The 22,908-nt window shown below is 42.3% G+C and overlaps 1 protein-coding gene across 1 annotated transcript in view; it reads left to right on the forward strand.

Moving 5' to 3' along the window:
* Positions 1-22,908, forward strand: part of LOC311005177 (E3 SUMO-protein ligase PIAS1-like) — an 87,820-nt gene that overhangs the window by 39,804 nt on the left and 25,108 nt on the right. Inside the window, exon 2 of the mRNA XM_083997529.1 lies at positions 5,119-5,614. Coding sequence (XP_083853655.1) covers positions 5,122-5,614 — 493 coding nt within the window. The 5' untranslated portion in view covers positions 5,119-5,121. The remainder of the gene's footprint in view (positions 1-5,118; positions 5,615-22,908) is intronic.

Below are 22,908 nucleotides of genomic sequence, written 5' to 3' on the forward strand. Positions count from 1 at the left end.
ACAGAAATTGCATACAGCAGTCATTTTAAATGTCAATTGAATGCAGATCCCAGGAGACCAAACAGGACTGTGCTGCATTATGAGAAAAAAAATCTAGGCGTAAAGATTTGGAGTAAATCCTCTGGGTGGACACTGCAGTGTATACAGATAAATTGTGTACATAACTTATCATTATTGTGTACTAAGGCTGCACGATATTGGAAAAAACTGACATTGCGATTTATTTTCAGCAATACACTGCGATGTTAAAAAAAAATACAATACATACATGTTGTACATATTTTGGATGTTTACCTTCTTTTGGAGACTAAATCTTCCTTTCCTGTTTCTCCGTCTTGCTTGGTGCTTATTTTCAGAGTGTGTGGCTGACGGTGTGTGTGCATGGGGGGGAGGGGCTGACTGTGAGCTGAGAAACAGAGAGAGAGAGAGCTGAGCTGAATGGGCCGGCCCGGCACGAACAACGCCACCGGACGTGCAGGTGGCTGAAAAAAACAACAACAAATGACTTGGGTCTGGCCTCAGGCTTTTGTTTTTGTTTTGTTGTTTGGCTGCGTTCGAGATGAGAATTAATGCTAGCGAGTCGGGCTTCAACACCCAGGTGGGGTTTTCATTCTAGGAGCAAGCAGCTCATCCTATCATATGACTACTGCACATGCAATGCTCAAACAGTAAATCATGCAGCCCCATTATGCACATATCTATCTGGTATATTTAGACCTGCAACAATTAATTGATTAATCGAACAATAATCAATTTATTAAAGAAAAAAAGTCAAATTTCTCTGATTTCAGCTTCTTAAAGGGACAACGAGGAGTTTTGGAAAAGCGAAGTGTTTTCACACTACATTTATGAGCCTCCGCACCGTGAAATTCTTTGACCGGCGCAAGACAGACTCATGTTTTCATTCATCAAGAATTAAAGTCAGAGGTTTGAAGACGATCACATACCGTCGTAGTTCCGACCATAAACTGCGATTCGGCGGCGTTATTCTCATGACTCGCCACGAAACCGAAAGTAAAGAAACGCTGGTCGGCTCACCCAGCATTTCCACCACCACTAATAATAACAAAATAACCATAGAGACAAAACCATATATTTATCGAAAATGGACCCATTAAAGCAGATATCAGCTTCACGGCCGTTTCGGCTAATGCTGCGTTCAAGGCAGGCTTTTGAAACCGTAAGTTACAGCTTCAAGTCACAACTACGACTTGGTAGCGTTCCAGGTAACCCGTAGCTCGTGTTTTTACCATCCTGTTGTCTGTGAAAGTTCCCTATAACGGCCACTCGTAACTTCCGACCCGTGAACTCGTACCAGATCGAACTGGTATGACTTCACAGGAAGGAAAAACACAAAGTACGAGTTTCTTTGAACACACCATGAGTTAGCAGCCCCCGCCCTTGTCAGGCATCAATTGGTCCTCGTGCTACGTCACCAAATTCACGCGCATCCCTTGGCTGCACACACAGCCCTTCATGCCGTTCTCTCTCCTCATTGGATAACACTTGTATCCCACAAGGAAAATTTTCTCCTCGGGTTACAGCAGAGCAGAGTGACGGAGAGACTCGTGTTTAGGCTGAAATACTTCATGTAAGTGATTGCTGACGGAAAATAGGACTATTTAGGACTTATATTAACAAAAACATTCCACTGATATCTGCTTTAACAAGTGTGGGTAACGTAGATTCATCCACATTAACGTGAGACTTTTTTATAACCAAATAGAAACTCCTCGTTGTCCCTTTAAATGTGAATATTTGGTTTCTTTGTTCCTCTATGATGATAAACTGAGTCTCTCTTTGGTTTGTGGACAAAACAAGACATTTGAGGACGTCATCTTGTGGTTTGGGAAACACTGACATTTTTCAACATTTTTTTACATTTTATTGACCAAATAACTACGATTAATCGTTTAAATAATCGACCGATTAATTGATAATGAAGATAATCGTTAGTTGCAGCTCTACTGTAGATACATTGGACACTGACAGTCCTGTGTGCTTTGTCATTTAAGGAGATGGAGGAGGGGGGTTGTAGTGTGTGTGTGTGTGTGTGTGTGTGTGTGTCTTTATTTTCCATTATATAATTATCCACATGTTATTAGATGCTGGTGACAGACACTTGTTAACGAGCTGAGGTTTCATTTGAGCAGAGTGAATCTCACCAAACTCAACCTTTAGATAAACAAGGGCATGTTGTATCTCATATTGTGTGTGTGTCTTAAAAACAATGGATGATGTTGAAGTATTGCTTCTTTTTTTTTCTTAATTGTAATGAAGTGTCAGACAGGCCAAGACTGAAGTGACTGTAGACAGCTGATTATTAGTGGTGAAACTGCCTTGATTTCATTCTAACTACATCCTCACTGATTTTAATAATTGAAGGAAGTGCTGTCTCTTTGGGTTTATGCCAGGGATGTATTATATTATCGGTTTATGCCATGATTGATGATCATGTTCAGGTAAAAAGAAAAAAAAACATGAAATTACTTTTCAGAACATTTTTCCTGATCTCTTGTCTCTCCTCTCTGGTTTTGAGAGGTTTCAAACTCAAAGCACTTAGCCTAATTCACACCAGGGGTTTTAGTCCCTCTGCCCATCTATTTTTTTTTCTAAGTTACAGTTGCTAAGGATGTAATCAACTAACTTTTGTTTGTATAATCTGCACATAGAGTATGTGTGAGCACTGGACAGTTGGTCTGGTCTGATGAGGATCTGCCTGCTCTGCCACCTTAAGCTGAACCTAGAGTCTGTGTTTTTTTTTTCCCAAGCTTTTGCTGCAGCTTCTCCATCCCACCTCCTCCTGGGAGGTTCTGCCTCAGCTTCGTGTTGAGCCAGGGAAAATCCATTGTTGGTGAAAGTTTTTTTTTTTCTCAGTCCAAAACTGATGAAATCTTATGGCACCTCCTGCCCCGCTTCCCAGCACTGGTGGTGTGTGTTGTATTACAACAGGTGCTGCTAAGGCTGACAGGCTCTCACACACACATTAGAAAATGAAAAGATTCTGCACTGAGTATTTCATCATAGTTCAGTAAAAGTAGCTTCTCTGCCAGGAGGACGGTAGCTCTGTGTAAACATCTGTGAGCAAACTGTGCTGAGTTAAGTTATTTTAATAGGAGACGACCCAACTGCACGAAGCCAGATAAAAAAGATTATTGATTGACATATGGTGGCATGAAAAAGTTTGGGCACCCCTGGTCAAAATTTCTGTTTTGATGTGAGCAGTTAAAGGGATAATTCAGCATTTGGGAAAATTTGCCTATTGCTATAATCCCTATAGTCTTAGCAGTAGGTTCATTACCTTTAATTGTCGGTGAAAGCTGTTTTGAGATCAGCGGGGTAGAGATGCAAACTACTCACGTAACACAACGGAGGCTCATGGAATTTCCCTCATCAAACTATACACAATCCAACAACTCCAAAACGTTCTCGGGGACAAGTTGCGACCTGCACATTCACCACGCTATGAGATATAATGTAGAATTATGTAACATTACGACACATGAAGCAAATACTCAAAATGACTTACTTTTGAAATCACTCCACCCAGCAGCCGTGTCTGGAATGTAGTTCAGGCTACGCATTTGCCTCTAAAACAACTCTGTCTGGTAACGTTCTGTCATTATCTCATAGCGTGGTGAATGTGCAGCTCACAACTTGTCCACCAGAGCATTTTGGAGTTGTTGGATTGTGTATTTGATGAGTTTGATGAGGGAAAGATGGAAATACCATGCACCTTGCGTCTGTCCCCCGCCGGTCTCAAAACAGCTTACACTGACAATTAAAGGTAATGAAACTACGGTATAGGGATTATGGCAATAGGCAAATTTGCCAACATGTTGAAATATCCCTTTAATAGAACTCAAAGAGTATTTTGCTACTATACACAGTTGTGCATTTGAATGTCACTCCTGATCAGGTTGACATGGCAGAAGAACTTGCTGAGCAGCCCCATGCCCCCCTCCCTCCACCGGCCCCTCAGGACGAGCTGATAGTGAAGCTGTGTTGTTCACACAAAGCAGTAGATGGGTTGTGGCCTCTCATAAATCTCTGCCTCTGTCAGTCTGTTGAGTTACGCACATAATTTACAACGTCTTTGGCCTCTGTCCTGCACACAAGCAAGTTTTTAATTTCCTACTGTGCATGTTTTTTTCTCAGAGTGCAGAGACAGAAAAACTTTTGTTTCCTGTCCATCTAGACACACAGTGTTTTGTTGAAACAGTTTTGATATGACAATGATGCCAGAGTGGACCAGACATGACTTCTAATCATAGACTGTAAAAAATGACGTCACCCATTGGTTTTGGGGAGTCGTTTTTCTGACTCCAACATGGCGGCCTGAACAGCGCCATGTTGGATTTACCGGCCGAGAACCCGCCCACTGGCCTCGAAGCAGCTGTCCACGTAGCTGCTCGGACCTGTCACTCAACGTTTCCGCGCCCTAATTGGCCAGAGTTTTAACCTAGTAACAGTAAAACGGTAGCCAGGCTAGCGCCGCCTACTGGTTCCGGCAAATTTCATTTGCCTCAACCATGTAGTCAGGAAACTAGCAATGCGTTTCGGTTTGCTCCGTCCGCCAGAGCGGACGGACCAATCAGCGAACAGACGGGTAAGTGAAGGCGATGACGTTGAACTCAAGCGCTCAAGATTAACCTATGAGCTTAACCGGTGTATAGCACACGTGACCACCAAGCAGCAGCGATTAGTTGAAGCAAATGTAAGCAACCGCCTCCCGGAAGCAAACGAATCCCTATGGCTCGTGTTCAGACGCTATATGAAATGTAATGAAATAAGCGGCTGATGCATCAGGCTAGTAAAACGGTAGAGTTAAAAAAAAATGCACCCCCCTCAGAGTGTGTGCGGGGGTAGAAACTATTGATTGAGACCAAAAAACGTTCTGACACCAGGCTTTGATCATGTTTATTGAGGATGTAAAGTCGGTGATTTTAACATGGGGGTCTATGGAGAATGCTGCTTTCTGACACCAGCCCCCAGAGGAAGCCGGGGGGATTGCAGTTTTTTTTTAACGCAGAAGTGAGCTTCACTTCTCAGTCCGACAACTGCTCCTTTGTTTCTAATCCTTGTCCCCCCCCCCCCCCCCCCCTTCTCCCACCACAGCAGATGGTGATGAGCCTGCGGGTGTCGGAGCTGCAGGTGCTGCTGGGCTACGCCGGACGCAACAAGCACGGACGCAAACACGAGCTGCTGACCAAGGCTCTGCATCTGCTGAAGGCCGGCTGCAGCCCCGCCGTGCACATGAAGGTCAAAGAGCTGTACCGACGACGCTTTCCCGCCAAAATGGTTTCCCACTCAGAGCTGGCCATGTCCGGACCGCACCACCCGGCCACGGCCGGGGTGGTGGGGGGAGGGGGGGCCGCGCTGCCCGCCGGCCTCACGCAGCTGGCCTACGAGGGTCACGCCGGTCACGGCGGAGCCCCGTCTCCCGCCGCCTTACTGCCCCTCTCGCTGCTCGGCCCCGGGAAACACGAGCTGACGGGGCTGACGCACCACCTGCCCGCCTCGGCCACGCTGCATCCGGTCCATCCAGACGTCAAGCTCCAGAGGCTGCCCTTCTACGACATGCTGGACGAGCTCATCAAGCCCACCAGTCTAGGTAAGGACCCGTGTCTCTGTGCGTTTGGAATCAGGACCTTCAGTCTTTGAATAGTGAATGTGGGTGGAAGTGGAGGAGAGTCTCACTTTATTTCAGTGTGTTCACTGTATATAAGAATAATCAGGTTTGGCCTCATGGTTAAAATAAATATTATAGAAATTAGGGCTGTTCGATTTTGCCCAAAAATTAAATCTCGATTTTCTTCTCTGAAAAATCGATTTCCGACTTTTTTGTTAAATGACAAACTATTTTGTGTGCTGTTTGTGTCTTTTTAAATGGACCTAGAGTCTTAAAAAAAAAATCCATCCATCCATCCATCCATCCATCCATCCATCCAGTTGAGCTGTAACTGTGTAGTGGAAAAGGGCCATTGGTCTTTTTGGCAACAAAATCCTCACTGGTCTTAGCAAAATGCCGACATGCTTGTTTCCAGTGTGTGGGGAGAGCAGTGGGAGAGCCTGATGGGAGGAAGGAGGCAGCAGTCATTACCATAATTCAGCGCAGCCCAGATTCATGAACGGGGACTTACCGTAATTACCCTAGTTAGAGTAAAAAAATCGATTTTTATGATTCCAAATAATCGCGATTACGATTTTAAATCGATTAATCGAACAGCCCTAATAGAAATGCAACATATTGAACATTCACTTCAACCAGGGAACCTAGTTACATCTCTCTCTCTATCCTTGTCTCTCATTCACTTTCTCTACTCACTCTTTTTCCTATCACTCTCTTCCTCACCCTGAGGAACCCTCACGGGTGAAAACGACAAAATATTTTATCGGATGTGCCTTTCGTTTATTTTATTTTATTTTATTTTTTTATTGTGCAATACAAGTGACAGACATAAAGTAAACATAAAGACATGACAAGACATGACACAGCACAAGACAATTAAAGCAGAAGTAAGCGATCCGGTGGTTTTGGCTAACTTCCTGTCAGCCGATGGAGTTATCAGTCCCCGCCCTCGTCCCTACGTCACCACATTCACGTGCATCCCTTGGCTGCACACACAGAGAGGACTGCCCCTTTATGACGTTCTCTCTCCTCATTGGATAAAGGTTGTAGGATACAAGGAAAGTTTTCTCCTCGGCTTACAGCAGAGCAGAGTGACTGACAGACCCGGAAACGCGGAATAAAAAGTGAGAACGGAACTCCACTTTTGCGTTTTCTGTTCAGATCATTTCTGTGTAAACATAGCCTTATTCTTCCTTCTTACTTTTTACATCACTCGTTCTCCTCTTTCACTCAATCTTCCCTCTCTCTTGTCTGTCACTCACTCATTCACGCACTCACTCCTAAAAACATGATTGGCCGGGTTGTGGATTTTTCTATATATCAGTATATAATTCATATAGTGATCATGGCAGCAGTCACAGCTAATTCTGACACTTGTACTTCCTCTGCTGTGTAAAAGGCCTCCTGCCAGTCTTGTGCCGCCTGCTAATGTGATGATGACAGGCACAGAGAAGTTAATGCTAAAATATCATTTTCACATTTCTCTCCGCGGGTCACAGTTGGTACCTGAGAGAATTCTGTGAATTAATCAGGTGCCTTAAACATCACTCATCAGAAAAGAGTAAACGCTGGAGAGTTTGTCCTCTCAGATTCCCTTCAACTCTTAACTTAATGGTGTTTTTTCTTGTCGAGGATTAAAGGGATATTTCAACATTTTGGCAAATTCACCTATTGCCATAATCCCTATAGTTTTAGGAGTAGGTTCATTACCTTTAATCGCGGTGCAAGCTGTTTTTAGATCGGCGGAGCAGAGATGTGAGCTGCTCAGCTAAGGCAACGGAGGCTCATGGTTTTTCTATGTTTCCCTCATCAAACTAAATACACAATCCAACAACTCCAAAACGCACATTCAGCACGCTATGAAATTATAACATATAATTATGTAACATCATGCCACTTGAAGCAAATACTCTGAACTACTTTTGAAATCACTCTGCCGAGCAGCCGTGACGGAAATGTAGTTCCAGTTATGCATTTGCCTCTAAAACAACTCTGTCTCATAACGTTCCATTATTATCTCATAGCGTGGTGAATGTGCAGGTCACAACTTGTCCACCAGAGCGTTGTGGAGTTGTTGGATTGTGTATTTGATGAGTTTGATGAGGGAAAGGTAAAAATACCGTGCACCTTGCAGAGCTTACGTCTCTGCCCCGCCGATCTAAAAACAGTTTGCACCGACAATTAAAGGTAACGAACCTACTCCTAAATCTATAGGGATTATTACAACAGGCGAATTTGCCAAAATGTTGAAATATGCCTTTAAATTGATAATACTGTATTTTCCTCATCAAATAAAAGTCTGAGAGTCAGATGAAGGCTGCCCACAAACACAGGCCTTGGGAAAACAATCTTTCCTTGTGCCTGCCCTGTTCTGTTGTGTACATACATAACGTGCATCTCTACTGCTCTAACTTGATATACTCATTATATTCAAGCTCTTTTCTGTACTTTTCCATTCTGGATTACTCATCTGATGCAGTTTTTCAGATGTAGACATTTCCAAGAAAAGCCTTCCTGAGAGATAAAGGGTTTCTCTTCAGTGAGACATTAGAGGGCTTTTATTTTGAAAGAGTAACGGGAGATATTGAAGACATGAACAGCATAGTGCAGGAACTTTAACAGGGCACAGTTGGTTTTCTGTGAAGGTGGTTTAGAGACAGGTCAGGTTTCAGTGTAGCTGTACATGTATGTGTTTGTGCGGCTACATGAGGACTGCTGTGCTGGGATCTGTTTCTGCTGGGTGGTGCAGTGCTGCGTTATGATGAATCGTCATTATATTTTCATTGTATGTATGTTGGTGGCTATTAGACCCATTTTTCATCATGGAGCCACTTGAATATTAATGAATCCCCCTGCATGTGGACCATCAACAACACATGTTGACAGTGTTGTTGCCTCTGTGCTGCTGACAGAGGCCAGAGGCGCTGCTCTGTCTGTCCACAGATAAATCTGTCTGTATGTCATGTGGACACGGTGTCTCAGGAACACCTGAAGGGAATCTCTTCAGATTGGCACAAACAACAATTTGGTTGTGGAATGTCACTGTGACCTCAAAAACACTTTTTTGGCCATATATCAAGAATTCCTAATCCAATCCAATGTGTTGGGGACTCTGGAGTATATTATATACACCAAATATTTTACCATATATATTCAATCTGAGTCTCTGGAGCTATATATATCTAGATCTATATTCTATATATCTAGAATCTAAATATATCTAATACCTGTGTCTTCAAGGATACTACATGAATAGAGCAGTCAGAGACCAGACATCAATGATGCTTGAAGGAAACTCTTCTTTTAGGCACAGTAGTTGAGCCTCACTCTGACGCACTCCTGAAAAAATATTTGTGTTCTGGCTCTGCATAAGACCATCACATCTCCTAACAAAGCTCAGTTTTGTTCCCATGTTGCAGAAACAGAAGGAGGGAACCCAAAAAGAGAAGCTCCTTTATATGTTTCTAATTAAATATGTTTGTTAGTTTTTTTTGTAAATAAAAGCCAATTGTGTATGCTGTAAAAAAAGTGAACTGTAACAACTTCTAATGGGTTATTCTGAATACCATCAAATCTGAATGATAAAGTATGCAACAGTCAAGTTTAAAATATAGTATATATTATTATATAATATAGATATATATTCAAATGATATTCATTAAGACTTGAAGAGTGTGGTTTGATCAGATGTAGCTGTCATAAACACACAACCCACCATCTGTCACAGGGGTTTGATTGAAATACTACAAAGTCCTGGTTGTTGCACAGATGTTTATTTCCAGCTGTGCCACGCCCACAAAAATGCAAATATACAAATTTTGCATGTAAAATAACTAAAACTGCTCTAACTTTGGCTGGAAAGTGGAAATACTGTGTTCACGTCAAAACCCCACTGACAGTAAGAAGCTAAATGACTCCTCTTGATTCATTTCATGAAGGCCCAGAATGGACGCACCATGTCTTCTGTGCCGTCTGCCCCTTAAATTGTTGCTTTTAATCTTGGCTTAATCTTGGTCAGATTTGGCATCATATTAGCTGTGCATCCAGCTCCCTGCCCGCATTTAGCATGACAACACTCTCTGGGCTCTGGGATGTATTGCAAATATATGGAAATGTCTAGATTTTCCTACATTAGCATTTTAATGGAGTAAGAGACCATCTCGTGATTAATTTGCCTGCAGATGCATGTACAAACACAATGCCTGCAGCTCTGTCATCACACCATCTTTCTCCTCTTCCCTCTCCTTTTCTCACTCTATCCATTTCCTGCACATTTCCCCTTCTTCCTCTGGCTCTCCCCTCCCTCCCCCTCTCCCCCTCTCCCTCTCTCCCTCTCTCCCTATGTCTTCCATCCTCTCTCCCCCGTCTCTGTGGCCGTCCTCGATTAAAATTTGCATGCAAAGTGATGAAATCACACAGGCGTACACCTGTGCCCGCAGAACACACCCTCCCCTCATCTGAATCGCGCCGCTCTCACACAAACCCGTACACACCACACGCGCGCACGCGTCTGCACATACAGCACTTTCAAAACGCAAACGTACTTTCCAATAAATAATGCATGTTGATCGCATTGTTCTCAGAGAGGCAGCCGGAGTGAGAGGATGAGTAAGAGGAGCTGCAACCCAGAGGAAGACGGTGCACATCATTAGAGCAAACTGAATTTACTTCAGAAAGTGAAACTCAGCTGCAGCTTCGGAGGTGACGACCCTCTTTATCCTAATAACAATGCAGGGCAGTAATGAAAAGCACTTGATTAACTGTGATTCTTCACTCGTGTGCAGACTGGAAGGTTTTCTTTTTTCTTTTTCTTGCCATTGCTTTAAGGCAGCCATGGTCTCCTCACTCCCTCACCCTCCTCTGCCACAGACTCCACTCTGCTTGTTTACTTCTCTCTGATCTTCTGATTACTGTTCAATCCCTCTCTACCTCTACCTCTCCCTCTCTCTCTCTCTCTCTCTCTCTCTCTCTCTCTCTCTCTCTCTCTCTCTCTCTCTCTCTCTCTCTCTCTCTTCCCATTGTTGTTGCTCCTCCTGTTGCCTCGCCTCTTGTTCCACTCTCCCCCACTCTCTCATTTTCTTTCTTACTCCCTTCCCCCCACTTGCTTACTCTCCTGGTTTGCTGTGTATGTGTGTGTTTTTTTTTTCTGGAGCAGTCTGATTTTGTTGGCCGTGTTTGTGCTTAACCGGGATCCTGACAGGGTTTTACAAGAGCACATATGCATGCCGGACAGTGCAGTGAAAGGACAGATCATCACTTGTTGGTTGCATCCCTGCATCTAAAACTGGAATAAATAATAAGTAATAAGTCTCTTTCCTCAGTAAGAACTGGAGGTCATTTGTAAAAAAAAATTCAGACCCATGTGACATTTAAAATTGAAATTAGTTTTGGTCTGTTTGCAATTACACAACAACTTGGCAAAAAGAAAAATGGAAATGCTTCCAACAAAACACCAGAGCAGAAAACCATACAAGACAGAATGAGGGTTGGTTAGCGCCACAATGTCATAAAGAGCAGAAAGATGCAGTAATTGTTTCAACATGGAGCTAAAATGGCATCGCATTGACAGTTTGTTTGGATTTGCATTCACATGAAGTGACAGTAATAGCAGTGTAAAGAATGAACAAACAAAAGCGATCTGACATCCTGATGCAGCGTCAGATCAGACTGTGTTCTGTGTCGAGCTGCTTCACTACAACTGTTGTACCAGTTCTCTTCTTATTTTACTACAGTAGTGACCTCATGCACGTCACACTCCCCTTTTTTTAAACAAGTTTTGGATGCTTTCATTTAAGAAGCTTTGGATGCTTTTTTATTGCCGTCTGGACACAGACACGGGGCTTTAAATGGAAGAGAGCTTGTTTTGGCAGAAGTTTTGTACCTTCTGCTATAGCATCCGTAAACAAGCTGCATCACGCATACTGCTGTGGAGGGGTGTGTGTGTGTGTTTCTGTGTGTATGCGGCCTACATGTGTGACAACAGATCTCCCCTGGGACAATAAAGCTTTATTATCTTATCTGTGGTTCAGTCAATGTGCCCTGTTTTAAGAGTTACCATGTCCCTAGATTGTTTGAGCCTTAACACTTGGAGGTAATCTGGATGTGTACGACAGTGGCCCTGACGGCTCGACACACTGGTAACTAAAGACAACACATGCACAGAACCCTACCGATAGCCACAATCACAACTTCTCAAGTCAAGAAACACTGAACAACAGGATGCTTCAGCCTGGTCCCTCACTTTTTTTACATCCCCGGAAACCCTTCGGCTGTGGTGTTTTGTGGAGTTTTTTCAGCACATGTGTTGTATCACGGTTATTGTGACCAAATTTATCACGGTTATCATTTAGGGCTGGGCGGTATGACCTAAAATTCATATCGAATCCCACCACGGTAACGGTATAAATATATCGCGGTATAAATTTAAGTGTAAAAATTATAATGGACGTGTTTCTGAATGGGTTTTGTAGTCCCTTAGCAAAGCTAAAAAAAATTTAAAAAAAAAAAAAAAAGTAATAATGTAATTTTTAGAGCATTTATTGTGCAGAAAGCAGATCTCAAATCTCAAAATTAAAACCAGCACTTTATGGTGCAAATAGTGCAAACAAACACAAATAACAAAGCCATAAATGGTCAAATAAATTGCTCATGTTCCCTTTGTTTGCTGTCACTGTCACTCCACACATCTTGCTAATTATATTTTGCTACTCAAAATCTGAGACACACACTCACACACACACACACACACACACACAGGAAGAGTGTGTTTCATGGTGAGTGAGATGTGAGATGGTTTTGGAGTCTCCGGTTGCTATGGATACAGTACGTCTTCTCTCTACGAGGTTCATAAAGTTGCGGACTTTACTTTCACTTTCGTCAACTTACCACCTGTAGCTTTACGGCCGAACCCAGTCCAAATCACGGACGTAGCACCGCTTTTTTTTAAAGACCCCCTCCCATGAAAATCGTGTTTGGTTCGTGTTGGGCTGGGCGGGTGCAGAGCAGCGCAGTCTCCGCCCACCCTCCAGAGACGCATTGCTAATGAGCTGCTGGTGCTGTGCAGAAGGAGAGCCCTGGGAAATGGCACAGGTTTTGTGATTTTGGCTAAAAACTTCATAATCACAATTTAAAGACCACAGAGAATGTTTTCAAATAACCAAAAAGGGTCGCGGGAGGGGGACTTTAACAAGTTCTCCTGCGGCGCTGTCTCTGAGGCAGGTGCGATGACATCATCGACGATAGGACGGTAGAGCGCAAATCTCTACCGTGGGCGAAATTTTCTACCGTCTACCACAAATACCGCGCAGCCCTATTATCATTATTATCACAGTATTGTTGAATGTGTTCAAAATGTTTAAAAAAGTACTACACACATATCAGTGTTTCCCCTAGAATTTTTTTCAGGCACAACTTTCTTACCTTAACCCTAAACAGACGAGGCGTGTGGGACAGGAGGTCGGACGGACAGTGGAAAAGCGACCAGACTTGCATAGTTTGTTCATTTTAAAACATTTATTTATTGAAATGTGGTGATATCTGATGACCCGCGGCTGCTGGTGACCACTCTCTGACCACTCTCTGACCAATCAGCGGTCTGCAATGTTTACACGTCACATTTTAGTACCGCTTCACCCGTTTTGGAACCGCGGCCGAGCAGGTACTAAAAAAATAGTACCGGGTACCAGGTACTTTTACGTAGTGGAAACGCAAAAAGGCCGAGTCGAGTCGAATCGAGTCGAGCCGGTACCATGTAGTGGAAACGCGGCTTAAGTGAACGATTTAAGAAAGCAGTAAGATGAAATCTCCCTCTCAGACAATACAGTAGAGGAGCTAGACACAACTGTAGTTACTTTGATTTTCTGTCTTAACCTCATTGTGCATTGTGTGTGTGTGTGTGTGTGTATGTGTGTGTGTGGAAATTCAGTTATTATCACTCACCCCCCCCCCCCCTCTCTCTTTGTCATTCTCCCTCCCTCCCCCTCCCTCCCGTGTCGCTCTCTGCTGAGTCTGATCAGTCTGTAGGATAAAGGTTAGTGGGGTCTAAACTGGTCAACAATCTGGATACTTTTTCATTACCACGGCAACCTCACTGGTTGAACTCCAGTCTCATCTCCATCATTATCCGTCCTCCGTAGAGAACTGTGCCTCTCTGCTCATTATTGGATATCGCTGTGGTGCACATGCATTATACATGATTTAATCACCATATCTCTGGGAAAAAGATGCAAGTCCATTTTGCGTTTGATGAGCGTTTCATGCATAATGGCTTGTTACACGGGAAAATTGCTGTGATATTCATACAATGGAGTAAAATAATGTGGGGAAAAATGTTCAGACGTCGCTTCCTTCAAAGATGAGTCACCCGATGGTTTCATTTTTATATAGTGAATGCTTTGCAAAACTAGACACTAGGGTTTCATTGTTATGGTTTTTTGTGCCCATTTAGACTATAGGTCACACTCTGTGTTCTTTCATAGGATCTGAAAACAAAAGCAAAAAAAACAATCTCCTCATCCAGCGGTGCCAGGACATGAGTCATGTCAGCGTGCTGTTATTAACTATTCTCAATTTATTTCTCATTTTATTTCCAACCAATAAAATCCCCAAGATATTCAACCTTTACACAAATGATATGACATAAAGATATGACACATATGGAAATTCACATAAAATATCAATTATGGCGTTATTTGTAGAGACAGAAAATAGGTATATTCTACCGTACCGTATATTGGTTAGTGTCTCTCAGGGTGGTATAAAATGATTGTATGGATTAGTTTAAATACATTTTCTATTTATTGTCTGAAAGTGTTAAATTACCTTTGTACTTTTCATATGTAACTTACGGTAACATAAATCACAACCAGAGAGAAGTTTATGTGTTCAGTGTTTGTGGCCATCTGCTTTGTATTATGTGGTATTTTGTCACTGAATGGATTGTAAAGTGTGTGAGACAGATGTGTTTAGATATTCATATAAGGACACACTTATATAGAGGTTTGGAAATGTAAGTTACATAGTTACATAGTTACATATAGTAGCTGCTTCTGAAAACACACTTTCATCCGTGTGTTTATCACCAAAATGTTGTCACTCATTTACAAATGAGTGGCAACACAGACCTGTGGGCCTGACACCTCAGAGAGCGGTTACACAATCACTGTATTTTCTAGCACTCACACCAACATTCAGCCAGTAACACACAGCACGTGCTTTCCCCCCGGTTTCAATATTCAGTGTTGAATCTCACTTAAAAAGGAGATTTCCATAAGTTTGGCATGAAACCACTTTTCCTTACCAAGTGTTGTATAATAATGGCTTTGGTCTTATGTGCTGTAGGTTTTTTTTTTGTGCCTGTCTTTATCTTGATAAATGTTGGTGGACTCTCTAAACACCAGGGGAAATAATGAAAATAATTAGAGGTTTAATCATTCTGTCCTTTACACAGTCTGATTTGATGTCTTTTAATTACTGTGTATTTTTACATCGATAAACAGGTGAGTAGAATCAGGTCAATATTGGGGTTGTCATTAGAGCCAGGCTTTATTTCTTCTTCTATATTCTACCATGTTTTATTGCTTTTTTGATTTGCTGGTACCAGTGTTTTACTGAAGTGACTCAGATTTTATTGTGATTAACTGCCAGAAGCCTCATATAAAGAAAGCAAAATTACAGCAGCACACTTAATGTTGAAGGAATGAATCCATAAGTTCTGGGTTCAAGTCTCCACACTCTTAGAAATAAAAGTGCTAAATAGAACCATATAAGGTTCTTCAGCTTGTCATCATAAGAGAACCCCTTTTTGCTCCTGGTAGAACCTGGCTTTTTTTTTTTGCTTTTCCACTAGTACCTGGTATCTGGAATCTGGTACATTTTTGGTACCACATTTTTGGGAACACCTCAGCCCTGGTTCCAAGCGAGCCGAAGCGATACTAAAACATGACGTCAGCCGACTACCTTCCACTGATTGGCCAGAGCGTTGTCACTGGAAGAGTCGCGAGTACGACTTCCGACATGAAAATCAAACCCGCTAAATTTAAAAACACACCAACAACAGCTCCCACTGATCTGTGCTGAGACTGTTGTTATTCTCTCATGTGAGTTAAATGGCTGCTGTGGGGAAAACCACGCTGTGGTCCGTAATTGACCTATGGCTAAGCCCCGCCCCCTCCACTCACTCGGACAAACAGTCAACATTCAGTGACAGTTGCTATGGCAGCTGTCACAGTAGGAGACATTTCACAGGAGGCAATTGATGGTTTTTGGAGACAGAAAGATTAATCTCGAAGTCACCAAAACTTCACTTAGCTTTACTGCTATGGCTGCCGTTTGCCGCTAAACGCCGATAGCGACGGGCTAACTTCCGCATTATACGTTAGCATTAAGCTAGCGGGCTTTATGCTTAGTTGTGATGCTGGCTAACATTCAAACATCTCTCACAATATGTTGCCTCAAATACGTTGTTGACTTAACTTAGAACAGATGTAGACATCCTTGTTAAGTTTATCCACGTTTAGTTGGTGTTGTGGTCTACTGCATAACCTTATCCAGAGCAGACACTTCTCTTGGTTGAGATGTGGCTTAGGAAAAGGTAAAAAATAAAAATAAAAATACACCCCGTCGCCCAGCCTCTCGGGATACCGTGTCGGAGTTGCATGTAGCCTACCCTATGCACACCGTTTGACCATTTTAAACTTAAAATGTCAAGAAAAAACATATAAAAACGAATGAAAACTGACTAACTGCAATGCATTTCAATGGACGTGGAAGCAGAGAATGTCCGAGTGTATGGGCTAGCTATGCTCACTGTGATTGGCTCATCGTGTTTGGGGGCGTGGCTTAGCCATTGGTCAATAGAAGTGCAGACGAGTGTGTTTGGAGCTAACGAGAGGATGATGGAAAACCACCTAAACCAAGCTGTGCCGAGCCGTACCGTTTCATGCTGTGTAGTGGAAAAGCACCATTAGTGTTACCCCCAAAGAAATTTAAGTCAAAAGCAACTGGACTTAATAACCAAGTCCAGTTGCTTTTGACTTAAATTTCTTTGGGGATAACGATGACCTGGACAAATGAGAATATTCACAGGCATTAGTGTTTCCAAAAACCCTTTCTTCAGAAAAGGGTTTTTCAGAAGCAAATGGTTCCTGGTAGAACCTCAGCCCTTGTAGAAGAACCCTTTTGGAACCCTTATTTCTAAGAGTGCATGGTGGCAGTTGAGCAGGCTGCTGGAGTGTCCTTGAACAACCAGGCTTTAATCAGCGCAGATCAGTTGCTCTGTACGTCACGTTTCGCCCTTGTCCTCACAGAGCCAGTAGAGATAGTATATCACATACATTATCAGATGCATACAACAGGTTCTGCCGCCGCTGTTCCTAAACATCTGCAGCGCCAGAAACGGAGAGAGAGCGCCGCCTCCTCGCATTGGAACAGCACCTGACATTTAGCAGCACATGTTCTGACCCCTGCGTGCTCCCGAGCAAAATCTTTTCCTTCACTCTAAACATCTCAGGCTTCTCACAACAAATGAACATCAACAAAGGAGCCCTGGCTGCGCTCTACTATAAACACGCTGCACAAAATGGCTTCCATCTCTCAGAGCCTATTAAAGCAGCATTATTTTCTTTAAAGGGGACATATTATGGAAATATCACTTTTTGAAGGCTCTTTAACATATATTTAGGTGTTTGTCTTGCCATCCGGCCCCAAAATGTGAGAAATTGACAAAAAAATCTGTAATGTTCAGGCTCCCTAGGTTGAAACCCATGTGGTTTATGAGCTGCTCCCTCAGTTGTCTTCAAGTGATGTAACTAGTCGAATTTGCATAACCCCACCCCTACCTGGTACCGGTAGAAGGTGCGGGGCAAGAAGTGGTTAATTTGCATTTAAAGGGACAGACACTGAAAGCAGCCGTTCTGAACAGGGCTGTTTAGAGAGGATGAAAAGAGCTGAAATGTTTGATCCTTGGGGGATTTTGACCAAAGCATGTCACAGACATGTCTTTAAGACACCTGGGGACTATTTTAATTTGTGGAAAGGGGGCATCATATGTCTCCTTTAAAGAGACCCCGAGGAGTTTGCTTTTGGTTATAAAAGAGTCTCATATTAATGTGGATGAATCTACGTTACCCACTTGTTAATGGGTCCATTTTCGATAAATATATCGATTTGTCTTTATAGTTATTTTGACATTATTATTTAGTGGTCGACTCGCCCAGCATTTTTTTGTGGACTATAGCCTCAACACATGGGGCGGGTGCTCTACCACCCCTCCGACTTTCATTCTTGATTAATTAAAACATTTTTGGCAAATGTTTTTGCTTTCATCCGTCTTGCGCCGGTCCAAGAATTTCACAGTGCGCGCGGAGGCTCGTGGGAAATGTAGTGTGAAAACACTTTGCTTTCCAAAACTCTTCATAGTCCCTTTAATGTCCAAGCCGATGTGTCATCAACGTCACCAGCAACATTATCATCATCGCCTGATTAGACAAACCCGATTCTTGGTTCTAACTCTGATCTCTGTGTTCCATGGTATACTGGCCGAGGTGTGGCACATGAAGGCGGCTCAGGAGATTGTGTGAAATGCCTGCTACAGTAACAGTGATAGGAGGAGGAGGGCCAGCTGCCAGGACCAGAAAATATAATGCCAGCCTTAGGAGGCATGTCATCACATTGGAATGCCTTAATGAGCCCTATAGTATATAACTGCACAACGCCCTTATGCAGATAATAAAGGGTAATCACTGCAATTTGGGGGGGGAGGAAGTAACACTTGTGGAAAGTTTTTTCAGTTGTCAGCGTGGGTGTGACATCCACATTTGACCTTTTGTTGCGGATGTTTCCAGCACTGTAGATTTTCAATTTGAGTGACGCTGAAAGGATTTTCGTCTTTGTTCGGCCTGTGAACGTTGCGCATGTGTGTGTGGCTGTCATTTGTTCGTGTGTGCGTCTCTGTGTGTGTGTGTGTGTGTGTGTGTGTGTCTGCGGTGTACCAAACAGAGGAAAAGTAGCAACGCCACTAACAAGTTAATAAACTCCAGCTGGGCTTTGTTGTGCTGGAGACAGGCTATAGAGCCGAGCACATTCTCCGTAGCTTAGCTCACACATCTTCTCCTCAGACCGGAGCTCAACCCAGAACCAAAGGTTTCTAGGTTTTCACATGCCGTGAGGTCAAAATCATCATGACAACAAATATTCATACTTTCCATACTAGCAGGCAAATGCGCCTGTTCCATTATTTCCACTATGAGATGCTACAATGCAGCTGGTTTCAGTGTAGCTGTAGGAGAAACTTCACTGTAATGTAGCGAGTGCCTTGAGACCAGATGTGACCAAACCGGCTCATAAATCTAGATATGTGCAAACATGAGCTGGTTGTATCTCTCAGATCAGAGTTTTTTTTGTTTTTTTTCTCTGAGTATAGAGAATTTATGTTGGACCTCAAAATGAAGATGGCAGCCATTCTGTCACCTTCATCTCCTTGTGACCAGAGATTATAGGTCGTGGTTTGTTTCATTCATCACGAGTGTTGACGTTTTTTGCCCACAGGGTGTCATGTATTCAATTTGATTTATTTACTCACATTTTACAAGATGTCTTTGTCTAATTAACTAGCTGAAACCAATCCAGCCTAATCCACTGGTCCTGTAATAAATACTATATAATTAAAATGTTGTAGTGTTGGGCCTTGTGTTTACTTAGATATATTGTTTCAGTCCACCTCATAAGGAGAACAGTAACATTAGAAATAGTGTTGAAGAGGCGCCGTGTGGTGTGCTGGTTTGAGGCTGCAGCCCCCGTTCAGTTCTCCTGGTGGCCCTTTGCTACGTGTCACTCCCCCACTCTAAGCTGTAAATAAAATAAATAAATATTGATTAATTGTGGGTGTTGTGTAGCTCAGCGGGATTAGCAGGCGCCCCGATTCGAATCCCGAATCCGGTGGCCCTTATAGCCTCATGTCATTCCCCCTCTCTCTGCCTTCCAATGTCCAAAAAGGCAAAAAGCCCCAAAAATATACAAAGAAAAGTTAATTAATTAAAAAAGTTACCAAAAATACTTTTAAAAAAGAAAAGAAAGAAATTCTGTCCAAAGGGACAACGAGGAGTTTTGGAAAGCTAAGTGTTTTCACACTACATTTCCCATGAGCCTCTGCACGCACGGTGAAATTCTTGGACCGGCGCAAGACGCACGAAAGCGAAAGCATTTGCCAAGAATGTTTTCATCAAAAAAGAAGGTCGGAGGTTGGAAGACGATCAGATACCGTCGTAGTTCCGACTATAAACGGCGATCCGGCGGCGTTATTCCCATGACCCACCGGGCCGGGGGCCGGGAAACCGAAAGTAGGAAATGCTGAGTGAGTCGACCACTAAATAATAATATCAAATTAACTATAACGACAAAACGATATATTTATCGAAAATGTAATGTAGGTAATGTAGATTCATCCATATTAGTAATATGAGACTTTTTTATAACCAAAAAAAACCTCCTCGGTGTCCCTTTAACAGTAAACTAGGGCTGCACTCGGCCATCATATTGAGTATAAATTAAACTGATAATTATTTTCTGTAACTGGGCTGGACAAAATATTAAGAAATACCTCCTGGAATAGTTGTTTATATGAGAGCTAATGAAATGGTTCTGGGCTGTCCTCAGTTTACTTCCTCTTCAGTGTAAACATCAACCCATTAGAGGTATCCACCCATCTGTTACCCTTCCCACCATCTGTCTTTCAGTATGAAATGGTATAAAACAATGTGAATGCAGGGCAGTGGCCGGTGCAGCAGGGGCTCCAACCATCTCCATTCCAACCAAGCGGCGAGAGTCGTCACGTCTCCGTGGCGCGCCGTGTCTGTACCGCGGCTTTTCCTCAGCGTGCACACGTATCCTCGTGATAACACACATTTGCAAAGCATCACGTCTCCATTTTCGAGTTCATTCTCTTTAAAACAGCGTGGAAAGCACTTTTTTTCCCCATAAACTCTCTAGTGTCCACTTGACACCCTTGGGAAATCACACCTCAGCTGAACTCCTGCACCTTACAGCACAGTGAGGTCTCATCAGATGGAACTCCCAGTCCTCTGTGAAGCTCGGCTGGAGATTTGTGCTGATAGACGCTCTTATTTTTTTTTTTTTTGTAATTAGGCCTGTGCCTCAAAATTAATGTCCCCTTGATTTATTAATGTTCATACTCTAATAAGCACCACTAAGCAGAAATACGATTACATGCAGCGGCAGAAAAGTGCTTAATAACAGTAATTACAATCCTGCTCATTAGTTTTGTGTCTTCTTCCACTGAAGTAGAGACTTCATTCATTGTGATAACTCTGTGTTATGTCTCAAACTTGTGAGTAAAAAGATAAGTGAGAAGAAAAAAGCGTTTGACACTTTTTACATTAAAGTGGAAGATTTTAACAGGGAAATAATATACTTGATATTTCAGCACTGTTTTTGCTTACTTGTCTCAGTATTCGTAAGCAGATGATGCTTTGCTAAAGTAAGATAGTTTTGATTGATAGTTATGTTCTCAATTTTTTTTTAGTTTTTTTTAACCAATGCAATTCCTATAATGCAAAGTTGTTTGTTTTACAGTATATTTCTTTTCACTTATCTTTTTACTCACAAGTTTGAGACATAACAAGTAGTTATCACAATGAATGAAGTCTCTACAAAACAGTCTTTTTATCTATTATGTTTTATTGTGTCTTATCTTTAGTATTTTGTCTTTTTATTATGTTTTATGGTTTTTATTTTACGGCACAGCACTTTGGAAACCGTTTTGTTTATTTAAAATTGCGCTTAATTAATAAAATGGATTGGATTGGATTGGATTGGAATATCACATACCATTAGGGGTGTCGCATCCATTCCCCAACCCCACAATACAGTCGCACAACCACTTTAAGGTCAGCCAGTCACTTTCATCCAGTAACACACAGCACACAACCTTCAGTCCTGAAGTGTAAAAGTTTCAACACACAGCTGGGTGATGAATTAAAGGACAAGGCTGAAAAATTAGTGGAGGACCAGGATGAGGATGCTGTCATTCACAGGGAACCAGGGATCACTGACGGCTTTGATGAGTAGGAAAACAGTATGAATCTTATGCTGTTGCCTTCACTACCACATCTCAACCCAATTACACATCTACGGTAGATTTTTAGATGTGTCAGACGGCGCTCTCCTCCACCATCATCACACCACCTAATGAGGGAACATCTTTTAGAGGAGCGGTGTTCATCCCTCCAGCTGAGTTCAGACACATGAAGCTGCTCTGGTCGCTCATGGTGGCCCAGCTCTTCACTAAGACTAAGACACCTAATGTTGCTTTTCCTTTCATTAGTCACCTGCCTGCATATTAAATCTTCATTAGAGTTTGACATGTGACCACTCTTCCCTCCCGAGCAATTTCCTGGTGTAGTGTGGCACTCACCACAAGAGTTTGCTCAAGTAGCTAAATGTCTCATAATTCTTAATGTCACATCCTCATCTTCATCAGAACCAGTAGGATACCTTAAAGGTCCAGTATGTAATATTTGTCAAGGTTTATCCGAATCTACTACCAATGAATATATTTGTATAAGTGCATAATCGCTATAGAATAAAATCTGTTTGGTTTTTATAGCTTTATAATTCGTCTTTTATATATAGCAAGGGTCTTGCTTAGAGAGTGTTGCCATCTTGTGCTGCCATTTATGTATGGAATGGAAAATCCAGCCAACCAGAGAGCACGTTTCAAGAGTTTCCATTCATAAATAAACAATAGAATTATTTAATAGATAAATAATAGAATTGAAGTGCTATGTCACTGTTTTCCCCTCATTTTACACACTGCACCTTTAAGACTCGGTCATACAGTAATTAGCCTGTCTCTCTGTTAAATAAGATACACAGACAACACAGAATAAAAGGAACCAACTTCCCTAAAAATAGTTTAGTTGGGCATCAGCATTTAGTATCTTTTTCTTTTTGACTCTTTTTTTTTTGCGTGAATTGAACAAACTCGATCTAACATGTTAATTAATGAGCTTCAGAGAAGCTGGCAGACTGATTTAGTTCCAGTCGGACTGAGCCAGGCTCGCTGTCTCCCCCTGTTTCCACTCTTCATACTAACCATCTGCTGGCTGGAGCTTCACATTTAACTGACAAATTACCAGTTTCGACCTCTTCATCCAATTCTCTGCAAAGTGAAAGAAAAAAAAAAGTGCTTTTCCCAAATTGTCAAACTAATTTGAATTTAGTTCAGCAATAGCGGCCAAATGAGAACTTTGGCCAAATAC

The sequence above is a fragment of the Trachurus trachurus genome, assembly GCF_905171665.1.
Source record: "Trachurus trachurus genome assembly, chromosome: 3".
NCBI lineage: Eukaryota > Metazoa > Chordata > Actinopteri > Carangiformes > Carangidae > Trachurus > Trachurus trachurus.